General features: G+C 41.8%; 2 protein-coding genes across 2 annotated transcripts; both read left to right on the top strand.

The window, feature by feature from the left end:
• The first annotated feature begins 1,309 nt into the window (after window positions 1-1,309).
• ppp1r7 (protein phosphatase 1, regulatory (inhibitor) subunit 7) lies at window positions 1,310-7,002 on the top strand. Its single transcript, XM_084057064.1, has 10 exons — window positions 1,310-1,368; window positions 2,153-2,248; window positions 2,367-2,422; window positions 2,596-2,661; window positions 2,888-3,018; window positions 3,554-3,716; window positions 3,863-3,979; window positions 4,095-4,199; window positions 4,404-4,490; window positions 5,216-7,002. The coding sequence occupies exons 1-10, from the start codon at window positions 1,329-1,331 to the stop codon at window positions 5,390-5,392; spliced, it is 1,038 nt and encodes a 345-aa protein (XP_083913190.1). The 5' UTR covers window positions 1,310-1,328; the 3' UTR covers window positions 5,393-7,002.
• Window positions 7,003-8,054: 1,052 nt separating this feature from the next.
• ubxn7 (UBX domain protein 7) lies at window positions 8,055-20,010 on the top strand. The gene is made up of 11 exons (XM_084057158.1): window positions 8,055-8,140; window positions 9,149-9,308; window positions 10,925-10,989; window positions 11,126-11,191; window positions 11,409-11,521; window positions 12,273-12,419; window positions 13,127-13,217; window positions 14,713-14,843; window positions 18,044-18,545; window positions 18,655-18,734; window positions 18,870-20,010. The coding sequence occupies exons 1-11, from the start codon at window positions 8,071-8,073 to the stop codon at window positions 19,029-19,031; spliced, it is 1,587 nt and encodes a 528-aa protein (XP_083913284.1). The 5' UTR covers window positions 8,055-8,070; the 3' UTR covers window positions 19,032-20,010.
• The last annotated feature ends 983 nt before the right edge of the window (window positions 20,011-20,993 follow it).

Raw genomic sequence — 20,993 nt, 5'->3', positions numbered from 1 at the left:
GTGTGTGTGTGTGTGTGTGTGTGTGTGTGTGTGTGTGTGTGTGTGTGTGCGTGCGTGCGTGCGTGCCTGCGTGTATATATATATATATATATATATATATATATATATATATATATATATATATATATATATATATATATTCACTTGATGAGCTTTATTGGCACAAGAAAACATACATTTACATTGCCAAAGCCAGTGTCAAATAAAAACAATAAAAAGGAATAAACGAATGTACAATTAAAGGGAATAATAGAAATGTCTAAATTCAAATACCATCAGCATCAACGAGCAAAAACAATGGGAAAGCAACTAGCTACTTGATTATTTCCTGTATCTGTGCGGTTAGCCTAGTAAAGTCCCCCCCTCAAATACAAATGAGATTTCCGGAGGGTGGGTTTACCAGGCTACATAGTGGTATCCAGTAGTGGAAAGTATCTAAATACATGTACTCAAGTACTGTACTTTAGTACAATTTTGACTGAGGTACATTTACTTTACTGTAGTATTTCCAATTTCCTAGTTGAAAATAGCCGATCTACATGCTCACAAGGCATTGCCTCGCAACGCTTGTGAGCTTGCAGATCTGCTATTTTCAAAAGATTTTGATACATTTTAGACATAACATGTGAAACGGACGGTACGTTCTGCAGTGCATATACCCATAATGAATACTTTTGGTAATTTAAGTATATTTGCCAAAACTGTAATTTTACTCAAGTACATTTTGATTACCGGACTTCTACTTGTACAACGAACGCATTGATACTTTTACTTAAGTAAAAATTTGTTTTGCTTTTTCCATCACTGCCGGTATAAATGAAGGAATGAATGAATGAATCTTTGAGTCAACCCGTTGGAGGGCCGCTATAGCGCCCTCTTGTGACAAACAGCGATACAGCGGCCAGATGTTCTGCCACCTGATTGGCTGAGCGTGGTTGTCAGGAGTGTTTCCAGGAGATCAGTGTTGCCATGTCCGCTTATTATAAGCGAGTTTGGGCTTGTTTTTTCTGTAAAGTTGCTTGTAAATATTGGTAATTGCAGGTTGCGTTTTTGTTTGGGCTTGTTTCTAAAGTGTATTTGTGCTTTATTCCTAATTTTGTTTAAAACAGTGTCAAATTCAAGGACCCCCAAATGATTATATATTTGTCTGCAGATCCCCATCTGAAAACATTTTATGCCAGCCAGGGAACCCCCATACAAGATTTGTGTTGTTAAAATGTTTAAATTAGCCAATGTACGGGCGAAGGCCGGGTTCGCTTCTTTTGGGCTTGTTTTCATAGACCTGGTTGCTTGTTTCTCTCGCAAAACCTGTCAACACTGCAGGAGACATGGCTTCCCTGACTGTAGGAGAGCCTCAAGACATGGAAGGTGAGTAAACAATAAATATATGGTGGTGCCTCCATTCATTGTTGTGGCAGTTGACTGGACCGTCATTCATCTAGTCGAACACACATATACCTGAATAAAGCAACCCACCTTCTCAATGCTAACTTGCACAATGCACTATTTACTTACTGGCCATACTTTAATCCTTGGCTATACCAGCTAATATGCTAACAACATGCTAATGTTATGTACTTGTCATATCCTACTAATCGATGGATCATTTCTCTGAGCCCACCTACCCTAATCGTTATAATGATCAGGTTGCTTTATGTTGTCAACTGTGTGATAATACAATTTCTAGGTGTTTGCTTGCTTTTAGAGTAATTTCAATTGAACAGACATGGCTAAGGCGTTAGCAATTATTAGCTTACGTTACCCATCAAGCTATCGTAAAAGAAAGCGATCGGCCCTCGATCAAAACCTGTCATGCTATTGTTTTTTATATTCCTAGACAATAGACCCATGTTTCATTTGATGTTGGAGTTCACGGTTTGTTTTTGCAATTAAATTGAAAATTATAATTATTGAACATGTGGGGATGTCAAGGACTTGCATTCTACTGACCGTAATCAGGTTTGCATTGATTGATTGATTTAATACTTTATTAACAGTTTGCAAAAACAAGGCACAGATTTATACATAAGAATGAGAAGGATAGGATGCAGTTGAGCGCATCAGTTGAGATCATCCCTCAATTTCTAGCGTGTCACCAATAACTGGTCTTTAAATGAAACATAAGCTGCCATTGTTTCCTGTCTGTCTGTAGTGGACCGAAGGGGTGAATCAGAGGAGTCTGGTGACGATGAGACCCGAAGGAAGAGCATCAATGGCGAAGTGGACCCTAATAAGCCCGTTACCACAAGTAAGTTTGCCTGCCTGTACAATATGTGTGTGTCAATACAATGTACTGTATATGTAAACATAGGGCTAAAATGCAGTCTCAGAATGATGTCATGTCATTTATTCTTGTTACAATTTAGGTAACGAAGAGTCTCCTGTTGATATGGAAACAATAACCCTCGACCCTGATGAAGAGGTGAGTGGATGTATTTTTTAGATGGTCTGCTGTGCTATTAGTCACCATAAACCACCTTGAACCAACTGTTATGATTTTAAAAGTGGTTAAACCTTTCACAGTGTATTAAATATTACCATATTTATACAACATTGTGTGTTTAATATCAATATGTCTGTCTCTGTTGTTCCAAGGATGTTGATCTTGTTCACTGTCGAATTGGAAAGATTGAAGGATTAGAGGTGCTACAGAAGGCTAAAGTAAGTTACGGGTTATTTTGGCTTAGTATTTTGCCACAGTTATTGCTACTTAATTTGTAGTTTTTAATGTGTCTTGGGGTTGCTCCTTTGTTTTTGACATTGGTTACAATTTGGACTTGTCTGTTGTCTGTTCTGGGGTAAGGAAAGGGTGCTTGTGATGCGCTGTAGAGTGATCAATATTTGATTTTCTCAATTGTTTTTTGTTTATCTGTGTGTATTTTTGCAGACACTATCTTTACGACAGAATCTCATTAAAAAGATAGAGAACCTTGAGAGTCTAACGTCACTGCGGGAACTGGATCTCTATGACAATCAGATCCGCAAACTGGAGAGCCTGCAGAACCTTACAGAATTGGAGTGAGTCTGAAATGTGTACCGTAGGACTACTGAACAAAAATGACTATTCCTCACCTCATTTTATGTGTGGTTCCATCACAGCTCAGCTAATATTATAGAGATGATGTAATAATGATGACCGATGGATGTTTGGTTGTGTGTTTTTATGTCTTCTACTAATCTGGACGGATGAATATCGTTGCTGTCGGGTAGAAACCTTGTATCTCCATTCTTCAACTTTTCATATCTTTCCATAATTACTGCCCTACTTCTTCATACTACAGTGTCACACAAAAGTGGCAAAAATTGCCGATCTACAAGCTCACAACACGTCGCATCACGGCGAGTTGTGAGCTTGTAGATGGGCTATTTTAAAATTGGTTAAGTCTGTCTGTGGGTTTTATAAATATTTAACCAATGAAAAGTATTAATAAGAGCTTGTGACTAAATAACAACTACATTGGATCCATTGGAAGTTAGAACTCAGGTTATTCCATTTCCTGAAAAGTAAGTAACTGTTTTGGACTTATTATGGACTGATTTATTTGATTGACAGGCAGCTTGATATGTCCTTCAACATCCTGAGGAAGGTGGAAGGTCTGGAGCGGTTGACTCAACTGAAGAAGCTCTTCTTGCTACATAACAAAATCAGCACTATTGCAAACTTGGATCACCTCACAGGCCTGGAAATGCTGGAGCTGGGCTCCAACCGCATCCGAGTGAGACAGGAGAAATGATAAAAAGCTTTCTGTAAAATTAGTTATAGAATTAAAGGTTTCAGTTTCTATCCACATTTTGGAGTATTTTGAATCGTATATTAAATAATGTTTGTATGTGTCTGTCGCCGTCTTTGTTTTGCTCACAGGTAATAGAGAACTTGGATGGGTTCTCGTCTTTGCAAAGTTTGTTTCTTGGGACCAACAAGATAACGCAGCTTCAGCACCTAGAAGGCTTGCACAACTTGACTGTTTTAAGTATCCAGGTATATTCACAACATTCACTGGCAATAACAAGGCAAGCAAAACATGCACAAGTTTTGTACAGTCATGGCAAATTACCTAAATGCGAATATGTGTATTTGTGTCTTTTATCTCCAGAGTAACCGCATCACTAAAATAGAGGGCCTACAGAGCCTGGGCAACCTGAGAGAGCTCTATCTGAGTCACAATGGCATAGAGGTTATTGAAGGCCTGGAGAACAATGTGAGTCATAGTACAAACACAATAGGCCATTTCTTAAAGGGCCCTGCCACGTAAAATTGACCTGTAATGGCCCATTTGTACAAATCGATAAACTCACACTGAGGATTTTACTGTGCACTAACCATCTTGCACAAAACGTATAATAACAAGCTATTTTGCAGCGTGCTAAAATGACATGTCCACATTATTGTTATGCCTGTACAGAAAAAGCTCACAACCTTGGACATTGCAGCCAACCGTGTAAAGAAAATTGAAAACATCAGCCATCTAACAGAGCTACAGGAATTCTGGGTATGTATATTTGTAGAATGTAAAGTGGGAGTATTATACTGCATCATGTTGTATTTAATGTACTACAGTCTGATCACTAGATAAGTCTAGTGTCTCTACTAAAGCCAGGGGTGTCCAAAAGGGGGCCATATTTTAAAATATGAAAATTGTTTGGGGCCAACTGCATCTCCTGTCATACTGTACCTTTGGACCATGACAAAGTCTCATACAAATGCATCGCATTACAACAATTTGATTTAATTCCAGTGCAATATCTAATGGTCTTTTGATGGCAGTGTGGCCAAATGTAAGTCACTGCTGTGAACAAAACCAATATGGGACCCCCTCGAAAATGAGATGCTGCATCTCAAGGGGCTTAAATCTGATACAATCTGAATTGAGTCTTTTTTTCTCACATAAAAGTATTGCCATTATATTGACAGTCCAGTAAATTGTCTTTTATTCAAATGGCAGTGTAGCCAAATGTAACCAGTTGTCTCAAGGACTCAAGGAACAAGCTGCACATTCTACTGAGAAATGGTGTATCTGCCCAGATTAATTTCAAAACACTCAGAAACTTCAGTATGAATTTCCCATGAATTATACTGGCAGGCCATAAATGATACATTTGAGGAAGGAAGCCGTGGGCCATATAAAATCTGCCCTCGTGCCACGATTGGCCCCTGGGCCGGACTTTGGACATGTCAGACCTAAGCAAAGATAACACTAGTCATGTCTTTTCTCAGATGAACGATAATCAGATCGACAACTGGTCAGATCTCGATGAGCTGAAGAATGCCAAAACCCTGGAGACGGTCTATCTCGAGAGGAACCCGCTACAGAAGGACCCTCAGTACCGACGAAAGATCATGTTGGCCCTGCCCACCGTACGCCAGATCGACGCTACCTATATCCGCTTTTGAGCTGCAGGCTCACATTCTGCCTGCCCACTTAAGTGTTGACCCTCACCACCCTGCCTGCCCTTCCTACAACAAGGACCTCCATTTGAAATATATTGGCCTCACAGACACTGACGTATGCACACACAATCGTATTTGCTTATAAATAAATATACATGCACACATTCTGCCATTAAATTCACCTATGGCTCATCCATGTAACATGTTAACATGTGCACATGTAGACATTCATGCACAACCTATGCTGTTTTATAAAAGCTTATTAATTTATTAGGCTGGATATGGACTGTGACTAGAAAGTATAAAACATGTTAACTTAATCCTGCTCACATTTACTCTTTAACCCTTTTTTTTGCATGTTGGAGATGTGGGATGGGTGCTTATTCTGTCATCCCGGGAATGCCCTTAGAAAAGCAAGTTGAGCTTATTGCAGCATTATTGAAGTTGCTCTGCAGTCTTAGGCGTTACCATAATAAGGGAAATACTGAGTATTGGTCAACTACTCTTCTAAGAGGATGAATTTGGTACACAAATAATTTCTGTGTGTAACGTGTATCTAAGTCTGTACTTGAAGCACTGGTCATTGTGCATGTCATGATCACATAAACATCAAGATGACATAATTAGAAAATCATTTCTAAGATAATTCCTATGCATTGATGCTGGGGAAGTTTACATTGACACATGAGCACAACACAGACTTGGATCCACTTATACGTTCTGCTTGAGGGGAGACAAAAAGTGTGTGTTGGATGCCATGAAAGTATCACTTTGACATAAGTGATTATTAATCATACCATCAGTTTCTTTTATGGAAATAACATTGTATACCTGACCATATTAAACTAATGTACATATTTCTGATAAGGTGTAGAAATTCAACATTTTAAGCAGGATTGTGGCAATGGAAAGTTACTTACTTGCAGATGGACAGTTTGTATTCATTAAAGCCACCAGGTGGAGACAGAGGGCATCAAGATAGAACAGAAAGGAGCAAGTCCTTTATGCTGAAACTTTATTCTTTGGTCTGGGAAAGTCAGTAGTTATCTCCAAGGCTTATCCAAAGCTGAGAAGCCTGTAAAGTCAGCAGCATCAATCGAATTCTGGAGTTACTTCATTGGCAGTTAATGTAATTACAATTAATTTAATTTAATTTAAATGTAAAAGCAAGTATATGTAAAATACTTGACTTCATCAACATTTTGTTGTGAAGCATCTCCAATTTTGTTTGTATGTTTGTTTTCTTGAAGACCGATTTTTCACACTTTGGATGGGAGTTGTTGATATTTATTTTAAAAAAAAACTAATCTCAGACGTTTTATGTCATAGACTCAGAGCAATTTATTATTTTTTTAAGAATTCTCTAATGTATAAAGGCTACGGTGACCTCTGCTGTTTGTAATATCCTGTAACTGCCCCACATACTTATGTTGCTTACATAGTATTGTTTATGATAGTTGGCCATGGTTGCCAAATAAGTCTTCAATTACTGACTTGACCACAAACAAATAAGAATTGACTAATCCATGGGGTCTGTTGTGTATATATAATGCTTGAGTGCACTTGATTTACTCCCTGTTATCCTGTTATAATTAAAAGAGAAATACATCTTTTATACACGACTCATTTTCTACTTCAGAACAAAAAAGTTGTGGATCATGGTAATAAAACTGCTATTATGTATATATATACTGATTTGAAGAAGACAGAATTAAGGATAATTGTCATGGTCCTGTTGTGTAGAACAGGAGTGCTTGAGGTACGTTTACTCAATACCCAAAGGTTTACTTGGCAAATTGGCCTAGATCATTACTCATGCATTGGACATTTATCTGTATGCATGGTATTGTACATGTATTGGACTGTGAATACCAGCGAGTGGTGTAATCATGAGATGACATGCATATAATATGGGGGGTGAACTGTTCACATAGACATTTAGTATTGGCATCTTATACTCTTCCATTGATGAAATTAATTACATAACTTTGACCCTTTTCAATACCACCAGTAGGCAAAATATGAACTATAGAAAATGCAGTCAAACAAGGACAATATAAAAAATAGACAATTCAATAATAAAAAATAAGGTAGCCTAACAGCCTTTTGGATTTTTAAATCCAAAAAAGAAAGAGGAGCACGCGTTTGTGATTATGACATTTTGCAATTAAAAAAAAGGTAGGCTATTATTGGAAACATTCATTATTTTGTAACATGCCATATACAATGAAACATTTCGAAAGTAAGAAATGTTGGTAGCTAGAACTTGCCAGAAGTGGAGTACATGTACAATGAGACAAATATCCTCATGCTAAATGTAATAACGGCAATAAGGAAATAAATGATTAATAACATAGTAAATAAAATATGTCTTTTCCAATAATGTCTTCAAATAGTGACCTCCAACAAACCTGACTCTAGGGACATCATTTGTTGTTGTTGATATTATTGGTGGTCCGTGGCTCAAATGCCAAATAAATAATGGACCTTGATATGAAAAGGGTTGAAAACCACTGATCTAGTCTAAAACAATTAAGTGGCAATCTCCTGTGGGGGGGGAGAAATACATAACCCATAATGCAACACCACTCTCTCGTGACGTCAGGCCCTTTGCGCCACAGGGGAAGGGACGACGGAACGCACGCGCAACATTTGTGTTGTTGTTTGTGGCGGTAAGTAAGATGGCGGCGCTCGGAGATGCATCGGCTCCGGGGGCGAATGGGTTAATACAACAATTCACAGCAATTACAGGTAAGCAAAACATTCCCATTTGGCCTTTGGGTTGATGGGGTCGTCACGGGACGTTTTCATTAAAGCCACTTCGCAGGAAAGTGGCAGGAAACGGAGCGGGCATGAAGTGTTGCACTGCCCGCTGTTAGTGCCTCTGTACCGGGGGAACATAGGAGCAGCCAGCCGGGGAGGAGGAGGGCCGACAAGTATGTGTGGCTGCAGCTTTTAGCTGCTCCAACTTTAACACCCAATTCCCGAACAAAGGCCTGTTAAACCACAAGGCGGAGGCGTTACCTGCTACATAGTTTCCTTTCAGATTAACCAATTGCGTTGCCTGGTGTTATCGATTAACCGCGAGATGGCTCGGCCCGTTGCCTTTTGTGTTTTGTAGGTTTGATTGTATGTGGAATCATTATGGACGTAACATTTTCCTTCCATCAGCCAGTGTCTGTTGAAGCTCCGCCTCATGTTAGTGGTGGCTGGCTGCGAATCAAACATCTCCCCTGTCTGTTCTAGCCTCGCGTGTCGGCATCTCGATCGAAATCGGCATTTTAATGCCATCACGGATATCTATAAGACTACGTTGCTTAATAATGTGAGTGAGGTTGTATTACAGTGTGCTGAGTTTCAACTACATCAGTGTATTTTAGCGAATGGATGAGCCAGGCTTGTAGAGCAAGACTTGGGAAAGTGAAACGGACATGCGCAGTTAACAGGAAACTGATAATGGACTGTACATAACTGACATACATACAAAATGCCTTGAATATTTGTTTGAATAACGATGCAGTCGGCTAATGTATAGTTTAATACAGAATATGTGTGTGCACTCTTGTTCACCAAGCCACGGGCAAAGTTATATGAGCATTATGGCTTTCTCTGGGTTTGTAGGGGCTTGCCTGCATAATATATACATACATTGTGTGAATGCTGTCAGCTTCCATGCACATTGTTTTATTGTATAATGTATTTATAGTATTAAATAATATGTATGTAGTATATTAACCGGTATACGTTTGTTTCCTCTAGGGGCCACAGAGAGCATAGGACAACACATGCTAGAGGCATGCAACAACAATTTAGAGATGGCAGTGACCATGTTTCTAGATGGAGGAGGGATTGCAGAGGAGCCCAGCACCAGCTCCGGCTCAACAGCGGCTTCAAGCAGCAGAGGTCCTCCTCCTGAAGAGTAAGATGATGTTCTCACTTATTGTATCCAGGATTTTAAAGTCCAGGATTTTAAAGGTCGTAGGGAACAAGAGTCGAACCCGCGACACACTGTCGGGGTGGCATTGCAGCCTAGGGTGCCTGTACCATCACGCTACGGCCCAGGCCGAGACTGAGCATCTTTAAGGGACTTCGAATAGGCCTTTTGAAGTTCACGGAAAGCCAGTTTATGCACAGTGAGCCCAGCGTGTCTGAAGCATCATTTCGGGACAAAATCTGATCTCACGTGTCTTGACAGGGGCATGGAGGTCAAAAACACTGCTCAGGGATGTGTTGTAGTGCTCCACTATTTCATCCATTGATGCAGAGACTGGGAAGGAGATATGCTGAAGATCCGTGGTCATGGTGGCTGGGTCAATGCTTTTCCAGTTTCGTAATTGACAGAACCATTTGATGCTTAGGTCTAGTAGTGGGCAGCAGAAATGTCAAGGCCATTGAGACCTTGTCTCGGGTGTGTCTGACCTTGTGGTCAGACATACCCAGACTGTAGACCTGCAGGTGATTAATGGGGGCAGAGTCAGTGATAACTAGGTCAAGGGTGTTCCCCTTGATGTGAGTAGGAACCTCAATGTGCTTCTGCAGGCCAAGATACTCAAGCACACTCAGGAACTCTGTTGCAAAAGCAAGGTATTCCATGGAAGAAACGCAAGGCATCAGCAGGGGAGACAGTTTCAGTTCAGCCCGGTGTATGATGGCCAAACCACCACCACGGGTGCTGCAGGCTTTTTCCATGTAGTTGTAGCCAGGGGGCAAGCTCTGAATAATCCCCTGGTTTATGCCAGGTTTCAACTAGGCACATGAAATCAAGCCCTTTCTTCATGATGTGGTCATGTATGAGGGAGGGCTTGGTGGTAATGGATTGTGCATTAAACAGTTCCATGGTGACACTGGCAGAGCTCAGCTGACGGTAGAAGTCTCTGCAAACGCCGCAGGACACTGCAATGATTGAGATCCACTCCAAATAAGGGTCACACTGTAGCTCCCTTAAGTGACTTTTATATTTAGCCATCCAAATCTAGAGAGTACTATCTGGTTTTGGATTCCTAAAATATAAATGAATGAATGAATATATATATCTGTCTGTCCTTATCTATAACTAAATAAACTCTGTCCGTCAGTCACATGGAAAGGCCGTCTATCCCACATGCTTCTCCTCAGTGGCTTGAGCAATTGATCACAACTTAGTTCCACTTAGCTTAGATCAAACAGCTTAAACATCAACTTCTCATGGTTGTGTGGATGGCAACCATTCCACGTCGGGTTGTCACACACACCGGTCACACCTGGGGGGTCCGCAAAGCATTCGCTGGGGGTTCGCGACAACCTGCCTCACAGCTGCGCAGAAAAACTTCTGATGTGTGTGTGTGTGTGTAAAAGCATATACCGTCTACACAGCACATCACTCGAAGTCTGCAAATACTTTAGTGCGCACGTCCCCAGGTATGGACTTATGGAGTCATATATCATAGATGAGAGGCATCACAGATTGGCCATATTAAGTCTGAGATCCACATGGGAAAACTGTTATTAGACCTCGTCTTTTTTATGTCTTTTAATGTCTGTTGTCTTGTGTTTCAGTGAGGTACGAGCGCCCATTCCCCAGAAGCAAGACATATTGGTGGAACCAGAACCACTGTTTGGAGGTGCTGTACTGAACTCTACTGTCTTTCCTTTGACTGTATCATTCTCTTGAAAGTTCACACATAATTGTGTCATTTCAAACAGTCAGTCTTTTGTTCAGTGTCTGAATGTGCTTTCCGTGTCCATTTATAATTGCAGTGCCAAAGCGACGGAGACCTGCCCGATCCATATTTGACGGCTTCCGTGACTTCCAAACTGAAACAAGTGAGCCTCTTTAATGTCTCCAGGCTTTTTCTCTTCTGACCTTTTTTAAGAGCAAGCTTAGTACAAAGAAAATGCTGTGGGATAATGCGTAATAAGCACATCTCTTTTTCAGTCTCTTTTGGGGTTGCCCTCTCTGTGTCTTCTTTCTTGCTCTCTGTCATTGTAGCTGTACCAATTCCTCCTGTAGTGGCTAAGTATACATGCTTTTTTTTACCAGTTCGCCAGGAGCAGGAGCTGCGCAATGGTAGTGCAGTGGATAAGAAATTGAGCACCCTGGCAGACCTTTTCCGCCCCCCCATTGAGCTCATGCACAAAGGCAGCTTTGAGACGGTGAGCACACACTCGCTGGATCTTTTACACTACTCTACTCACTCTATGCGGGTTCTGAATGTTGAATGATAATTTTGATGGTGGCTGTGATGACAAGCATGTCTGTTCTGTTGTCTGTACATCAGCTATACAGCTGTTTCTTTACAGTCATCTTTGTACAATACATTTGCCGATTTCTTTATTGGTGGTGATTTCTACCCTGTTTTCTGATTAGATCCCAGATTTGTGTTTTGTTTGTTGTTTTATTGATCGTTAATTAACTACTGTGTGACATTGCGTTGCCTTTTTCTTTTTTTCATTATTGTATAGTAATCCAATGTACTGGGTCCATTTTGTTCCATTTGTACACTCTTCAGAGTTAAATTAACACTAGATGGACCTTTTATCGATCTTGTGGGGGAAATTCAGTTGTCATGACATTACAGCAGTTATGAATATACACAGGACAGATACAGAAAAAAAGATACAGTTAGGTGTAACAAATAATACTAATAATAATTAAAGAGTCATCAGACAGTAACGCACAGGGACTAGGAAAAGATTACTATACTCTAGAAATCTTTCTTGGCCCTCGCACTGCCTGGGGAGTGGGAATTGGCATGTTACTAGAGCTTTTAGGTGCACAAACAGTATAAAAAGGTATAAAATGTAGACAATCTACCTCCAATAATGTGGGTAGAACACAGAGGATGTTACCACGTAGATCCCATAATCTAATGAGTGTAATTCATGTTGTGTCCTCTGTGCATAGGCAAAAGACTGCGGTCAGCTAGAGAATAAGTGGCTGATGATCAACATCCAGAATGTGCAGGATTTTGCCTGCCAGTGTCTGAACAGGGACGTGTGGAGCAACGATGCTGTCAGGACCATCATCAGAGAACACTTCATTTTCTGGCAGGTGTGTGAATTAACACCCTCTCACTTTGCCCAACTCTGTATGCCTCATAAACCTAGCCTTGACACCAGGGCCGGCTTAAGCCTTAGTGGTGCCCAGTGCTTGGACCCGGTTCGGTACCCCCGGGACCATTTTGTCGGGGGGGGGGGGGGGGGGGGGGGGGTGGGGCAGCACAGAAAAAAAGACACTTCACCGGTGCGTTTTAGCACTCCTTCAGCAGCCGCTGCGTCTAAATTTCTGCGCTTTTAGGCGATAGTTCTGTCTTCTTTCACTTTCTCCACGCCGTTTGGTGCCCCCCAAGGTTGGTGCCCTGTGCTTCAGCACCTAAAGCCCTTCCGTTAAGCCAGGGCTGCTTGACGCTAGAGGTGGGATGGTGTAAATGTTTAAACAAAATTCAAACCATTATTGTTTAGAAACAAAAAATACCCTAAAAAAACAACAAGCCATTATATTGAACTTACAGCATTTCCATAACATTGCAAAATACCTATCTCCAAGTGTTTATCAGTAGGAGTAATGATCAATACATGGTGCAAAGTCTGTCAACACTCTTTATCACCAAGCCAATTCAAACACGTCGGGCGCTCGTACAGTGTGAGCACTTAAATCGTGAACTCATCGCGAACGATTGACGCGTGCATTAAAATGTCTGAAATCACCCAGTGTATACCTGCCGTAAACCACTTTTATCTGCTTGTTCCAAACTGCAGGTATATCATGACAGTGAAGAGGGACAGAGATATATCCAGTTCTACAAGCTGTCAAAGTTCCCATACATATCTATCCTGGACCCCCGCACAGGTGAGTCTTGACTGGAGGACATGGCATATTGTCACTGACAGGAGGAAACCGTGTATCTCCATATGTCATCTTTTATGTTTTATCATGAACAAGTCAGATGCCTGTTGGGAATGCATGCCCCTCTGGTTATGCAATGCTCATTGTACCCATTGTCCCCATCTGTCTGTCTGTGTCCCGTTTATGCCCATAAATGGAGATCTCTGTATCTGTCTGTCTTTCTGTCTGTGATTCTTCATGCCCATACTGTATGTACAGTATATCTGTCTATTAGGGCTGTGTATTGGCATGGATCCGGTGATAAGATTTGTATCACGATACAGGGGTCACGATTCGACATAATGCGATATATTTTGCTATTGTATGCAAGGTGATATATTGCGGGGTTTTTTAAAGTTGTACAGTGCAGATTTCAAAACGATTTTTAGCAGCCTCTGCTGGTCATTACCGTCACTGCAGGCCGTTTGTTTATTACTGCGTTACCCAGAATTCCATTCGTTTTCACCGGAAGACGGAAGCGTTTCAAAGAGCGTAATTTTAATTGTTTTATACGATCTGTGGATCGTTTCTCTTAGCCAGTGGAGCTTTAGTTACCGTGAGCTGTGTTTTCTTTTAATGTTTTTTTTTCGTTCTTCAAATCATACAATCTGTTAAAATCAGCGTGAGTTTCCTTTTTGTTATTAGCGCGGTAGTTCCTTGCCAAACAGGAAACCGGTGCAGTAGTTCCTGGCCAAACAGGAAACCGGTGCATTTCCGCTTCCATTTTCCGGCCAGATGACGTCATTTTCGCGGGACAGCCAACCCCGACCAAGTTCAATAGAAAATATATAAATAAAAGGCTTTCGGGGGTGAAATTCATGGAGTGGGTGTTGTGAAACATTTGCCACTCACAAAAGATATACAATTTAACTCTATTTTTTTTTGAAAAAGTTACCTAGCATTACTTTAAATAAAATTTTAGGAAAACTATGCATAATAATCTGCTCTGTAGTAGGCTAATCAGGGAAGCCTTTGTTTTCTACAGTACTGACCAGCGTTACCATTGAGCTGTATGAGCGTTACTCGACGGCTAGGTTTGCAAGCCTTAATGCTAGCTTCTGAGTTGGGCATTGTTGCTACGGAAGCGTGAGATGGCCGAAGGTATAACACTGCTACTAGTGTTTGCACTGGTTGGAGGTTTAAACCAATGGTTTAACACTACAGCATATCAAGCACAGCCTTGAATGCATGGAAACATGATTTTCTTTCACAAATAGCAGATGAAATAGGGTTAAAGTGGTAAAACAGCTGAGCACCCCCTGGTGGGGGCTGTCCCCAGACCCCACTTTGAGAACCACTGATGTGATGACCCATTCCCATTTTTGGAATGTTTTGCAAACCTGAAATTTGCTAAGCATAAATGTAAATAAATATAATTATCTTACATAACGTACATGTAACAACTTTGGAGACATGTTAAAGGTTGTGATCCCCCCCCATCTCTTGGCATCCAACCTAGGTCAAAAAATGGTGGAGTGGAACCAGCTGGATGTCGCGTCGTTCCTGGAGCAGGTGACGGGCTTCTTGGCGGAGCACGGACAACTAGATGGACCATCCTGCCACGCACCCCCTGCAAAACGCGCTCGTTCTGTGAGTATTTGATTGCTGTGTTTATTTGGATAATGATCTGGTAATGCTTCACATTAACTAGACACTCGTAACCACTTTATACTTAGGCCCTGTTAGACTGGCAGCCCAAATCCAGCCCAAATCTGATCTCCTATCCAGTCGGATTGGTTTTATGCAGTCTGAACAAGGCTAAGGAATGTGATTCAAATCTGATTAGCAAAAATCTGTTCCCATGTGTTTTTTTTCTCCTTTTTGTTTTGCTGTTCAGATTGCATAAAACAATGCGACTCCAATCTGGATAGGGCATTATCGGATTTGGGCTAGATATGGGCTACCGCACATATTTTGTACTTATGAGCATATACACGCTTTTTCACGTTCAGTCTAGGATAAGGATAAGGATAATTCCTTTTAACAGGTCCGTTCATGAAAGTCCTTACGGTCTTGTTTCCAATGAGGGCCTGTGAGCAATTAGGGGCTAAGAGTCTTGCTCAGGGACAAATTTCATTTCATCGACACATTTGCTGGCCTGGCCTGGAATCGTACCTGGGGCAACCAGGGCCTCTGGCTCCCTAGGCGGGCTCACTAACCACTCAGCTATGGCCGCCCCTAGATTGATCCATCAATCTTTTTTTGTCCGTGAATTTTGACGGATGTCCGCTCAAACTCACGTCTGCTCAGAGGCAGACTTACATGGTACCAAAGCTGGGTTACAATGGGATGGGATCATAGATATATAAAGTTAGACGCCTCCTCCGGCTCTGAGGCATCTGTATCTCGGGCAAGCACCAGCTTCCGCAGGGCAAGAGGGAAACTTCCGCGTGCGTCACAGAAGGGGATGTTCTGTAGGCCAATCAGAGGCAGGTGGGGGCAACGTGAAGCAAGTCTTCGGTGTTGCCAGATTCTGTGAGAGAAACAAGCAACCAGCTCCATGTCGTTCTGCATGAACGGCAGCTCATAAGGGACATTCAGTGCATGTTTGAGTGTCAGTACACTGCATAATGAGGATTTGTGGAAAAAAAAATAACTTTGGACCCTTTGTATGTTGGTGAGTGATTAGCGATACATCAAAGCAAACATCTAAAATGACTGGAATTCTCCTTTAAAGAGTGCAATATGCTTGAAAGAATGCTCTGAAGATGTGTATAGATGTAATGTTTGCTTGAGCTTGTACAGCTCTGCCTATACATACAGTATCATCATCAGACATTTCATCTGTAATGAAGTGCCACATATATTTTGTTTTATTATAAATAACACATACAGTAGCACTCGCACTGACAGATACAAATCTAGAAAATGTAGGCCCTTATCCTCTTCTACATAAGACTTTTTAATTTAATTGAAATGTATCAGTACGGCCATGTCCATGCCACACTTGTCAGGACAGATTAATTAGATATTGCTGAAATGACCAGTGATGGATATCTTAGTATAGCCATCAAAATCAGGTCTTAGATTTCAGCAATGGCTTAGCCACTAATGCTTTATAAAGAGATGTATATAATTTAGCAGAAACAGCAACAAGAGAGATTGCAGTCAGGTCGTAATATGAATATGAAAATCTACATGATCTGTGATGATTGAGTGTCTGGTCAAGTCAAGTCACCTTTATTTATGTAGTACATTTAAAAACACAGTGGACCCAAAGTGCCATACAGCTGAGGCAGATGATAAAACAAACAAGACGGGGTCTAATAGTGACGCCGCTTCCATGCAAATCTCAGACATCTCAGGCCATTCTATGACGTCAGTACTATGACGTCAGTAATTTACATATCTGGGCAAGGTTTCAGCCAAAACCCACTGCCATTGACCTCAGCATAAAACTAGAAAAATGTGCTCGGACTCGGAGCACAGATGGCCGCCAGGCCAGGTATTAGGCCCTACCAATCTTAGTCAATCTTAGCCAATCAGGATGAAATATGAAAAATGTAACATCTATCTTGATCACATGACTATAGAGATAATGTGTACCAAAAATAATTTGGCCTCCTTGTGGTGGCGGAGATTATCTGTACATACATAGACAGACAGACGAACGGACAGGGGCAAAATCATTATCTCGGCCACACCTTCGGCCTGGCAGAGACAATTAACGCAACAGAGAGAAAGAAAGACGGTCTACAGGGAGACAGATGTGAAGTGAATAAGTGGACTTTTGGCATGGCGACTGGCCAAATCAACCTGTGGACAGCTTGTATATGTTCTACGTGGCAAGAACACTGTCTATAACTTGTCATCCCAGTCACCACTGGAAGTTTAACCGGCTCCATTTGTCGTTTACATATCTGCTACTCTGCCACTGTTTCCGCATGTGATCACGTGAGGTGAAATGAGGTGCTGCGTTCGGGCAAGCCCCATAATCTCAATAAAATCCTGTAGTGTGCATGAGTAGTGTGTGATGCTACCAGATTTCCAAATGTCTTTTTGCTTGAGACGCACAGACCCTCCTCAACTCGGCCCAAAGGAGCCATGCTGTAAAAACATGACCGCAAGCACTAAAATGGAAAACACTTAAATTGCAATTAAAAAAGTTAAAAGGAACTTATTTCAGCCTAAATCCCTTTGTTCTGATAATAGTAATCTACTGAGTATTTCTCCATAAAATGTTGACGCCAGCAGCATTAACCAGCATTTACTCCACAAGAGAGCAAGGTTCCTCAGTGACTCATTTAAATGACAGAAATGTCCTCAGGCATTGTAGAAGGAGAGTTTGTGTTAGAAACGGGTGCCATTGGCATTTGGCAGGTGAGCTCCTGATCCTTCCACAAGGGGGAGTTCTAGTAACAGCCAAGGTGCATGGTGTTTTTTGTTGTTGACGGAGACTAGAGAAAAGAAGAGCGAGGAGGCTGTGATATAGATAACAATTCACAACGGGATGACAGTACAGCATACTGTAGGTTAGCCGCAAGCACGCAACTCCCTAACTTGTTTCAATATGCCATGGATAGGTTATAACTGTGTTTCATCTAGTGTTATATAAGCATTAACTGTTTACTTTTTTGTTTGATTGTTTTGTACTTTTATTAGACATAAATTCCATGAAGCAGTTTAGAGCCCATGTTGTCGTGTCTAGCTTTGTGCCTGCCTACATGGAACGCACTTTGCTCATTAGCTACAGCTCTGGGACAGTCTTCAACAATGCTCTCTCTATGTTGTTTCACTCTGCTGTCATTCAGCTCCTTAACATCTTCATACTGTCTGTCCTCCTGTCTCAGGAGAGTCTGATCGATGCCAGTGAGGACAGCCAGCTGGAGGCAGCCATCCGAGCATCTCTACAGGAGACTCACTACGAGTCCGGCTCCGCTGCGGAGGCCCCTGACTCCCCGCGCTCGGAGGAAGACTCCGATGCCGAGCCTTTCTCGGACAGCGAGGGCCTCATCTCCGTCGACGGCTCTGATGACGACACGCCAGATGCCCAGGAAGAGAAGATCTCCTCAGTTAGACACGCCCCAGCCCCAGCCCCTCCCACTGCCCCGGCCCCTCAGCCTCCTCATCCCGACAGCCCCCCCACACAGCACAGGAAGTCCCCACACAAAGAAAACAACCACAGCCACAGAAAAGAGGAGAGCAAAAAGAACCACCTAGAGCCCTCCTCCTCTGCAGGCCCAAGTCGTTCTCCGCCCGGCCCAGACTCTGGAAAGAACCACTGTACCACAGCAACCCAAAGTGCTGGTTCTTCCAATGCCACCAAACCTTCTGACTGCCTTGATGATAATGGTATGACACACAAAGCCCCAGTGTGCCTGTCTGTATGTGTACGAGTCCACATGTTGTTGAACAAATACTGTTTGGTGTTGCTCTATGTTGATGATTATTTTTATCCTAGGTCCCAAGGCAAGGTTGATGCTTCGTTACCCAGATGGGCAGAGAGAACAGATTGCTCTGTCATCCAAAGCCACACTTATGGTGAGAAGACAACTTATCTATTCTGATCAATGCAACGGCTTCTGCTCTATACATGGTGGTCAATTCATATCTTTTTGTATGAATATTATAACTTTTCTTAAAGTCGCTCAACTGTATTACTTTCTCCTGTCACAGGCACTGGTGAGACACGTCCAGTCAAAAGGCTACCCCAATGAACGCTTTGAACTTGTCACTAACTTCCCCAGACGGAAGCTTGCCCACTTGGACTATGACATCACATTGCAAGAGGCAGGGCTTTGTCCACAGGAGACTGTATTTGTGCAGGAGAGGAACTAGCCCGTTCAACCCTACTCACTACCCACGTCCCCTTATCTTTCTCTGATAGACCTCACCCTGTTAACAATGACCTGGGATGACTTTACTGGCCATGGCCCCTTAACATTTTTCCTGGAGTTAGGCCCCCTGTTGCCACGATTCGATATTGGATGGATTGCGTTTTCCCACCATTCTACTAGCCTGAATACTCAACCAATGTCTCTACTGATACCCTAAAATAATTGTAGTGCTCAAAATCTGGCCAGTAAAGTGTTATTGACGCTAGCACACTTTTTTAACGTAATCTCTGGCTCGAGCTACATTTTCATATTCTGATATATTAAAGCACATCAGGATGGAATACATTTTATATGGCCTACATGAAATTAAAAAGGACAGAATAATGTTTCAATGATAAATGAGGCACCGGGGACTTGTAACAAAAAAAGAAAAAGGAAAAAAAAAAACGTTCACCCCCCCCCCTGAAAGCTGCAAGGATTTCAGATTTCAGAATTTATTTTCTAGTCCTTGTTTATATTTTCTGTATCTGCGGACAGGTCAAGGAGGGCTTTATTTTGTTTTTCAATTTACTTTGTCCCACATTTGCTCTATCACTTGTTCAGTGATGGAGGTATTGTGGTAATCATTAAGTGTAAGGAGACACAAGGTCCACAAACTACAAATCAAACATCGTGTCTACTATCCCCCTGGAGATGTCTTTGTAGATCCAAAAAGATTGGTTAGATCTGCATATTTTTAATCAGGTTTATATGGGTTAACTAATAGACAAGTGGATTGTTTTTGAGTTTTTCGGGTTGACTTTTGATACAGAAGCGGATTAATGAGAGGGTTGTTCAATGCATTGAACAGACCTGCATTGTACAGTGATGGTGTAGAGAGATTGATATTTAGCTGTAGTCATTCTGTTTCTTTTTTTATATGCTGCCCAATTTCCAAGAAAAGATGCCGATGCTGAAATATAACCATCAAATCAAGGGTATATTGGCTTGGTCTTCTGTTACACGCCTTGTTCTGTACCTGTCAGTATGTGTCCATGGTATGTAACTGTAACTGGTATGCTATTCTAACTTAATTGCATTCATCTGATATCCTACACCCCTGTGTATGGAAATCACTTAAACCCTTTATACTTTGTTGACCGGAGTACCTCAGGGGATAGGCACATGTCGTGCCGTTGCGTCCACTTAACAAAAGCAAAGGTGACAAAACTGTCTGTGACAATAGCTGGAGAATCTTGCTACTGTCATCAGCAGGTAAAGTTTGGGCCAAGGTACTGTCAGGTACTGCTGAACCGGCTGTTCAACAACATGGAGCAACTTCCAGAATGCCAGTGTGGATTTTGCAAAACCAGAAACACTGTGGCTATAATCACCACAAGACAGCTGCAAGAAAAAGGCAGAGAACAGCAGAACCTGTTCATTGCATTCATAGACATATCAAAGGCCTTCGACTTTGTCTGAGCCTTACAGGGTGAGCACAGGGTCTGTCATGGTGTCTCGCTCCTGTGTGCGAAGTATATTCCTGCAAAGAGAGGGTTAATCACGGCTACTTCCTTATAATGTGCCCTAATCTTCCTATAGCCTGCCCTCTACTGGAACAATAATGGCAATGAAGTAGTCTTTATGACATCCATAATGTTCTACTCAAATGGTTTGTATCACAAATACTGGATCATTTAATTCAATTGGGATGTGTCATATGCTGTTTAACTGCAAAATTATCATTTATCTGACCCCAATAGGTACACTAGTGACAGGTAAACCTGTCACTAGTGACAGGTTTCTAAGGAAGATTGTCAGTTGATTCGTTTACCACTTACGTCCCAAACAACATGCCTTGAAAACTACTGGCTGGATTGCCGTGAAATTTGCTGCCATGCTTGCCAGACGATGGCCCCCACTGATTTTGGTGCCCCCTCCCTCCCTTACCTCTATCACCACTTTAGACAAAATTTTGACTTCC

The sequence above is a fragment of the Gymnoscopelus microlampas genome (assembly GCF_963454915.1).
Source record: "Gymnoscopelus microlampas genome assembly, chromosome: 5".
In the NCBI taxonomy this organism is placed as follows: Eukaryota; Metazoa; Chordata; class Actinopteri; order Myctophiformes; family Myctophidae; genus Gymnoscopelus; species Gymnoscopelus microlampas.
This window is presented reverse-complemented; position numbering and strand designations above follow the sequence as displayed.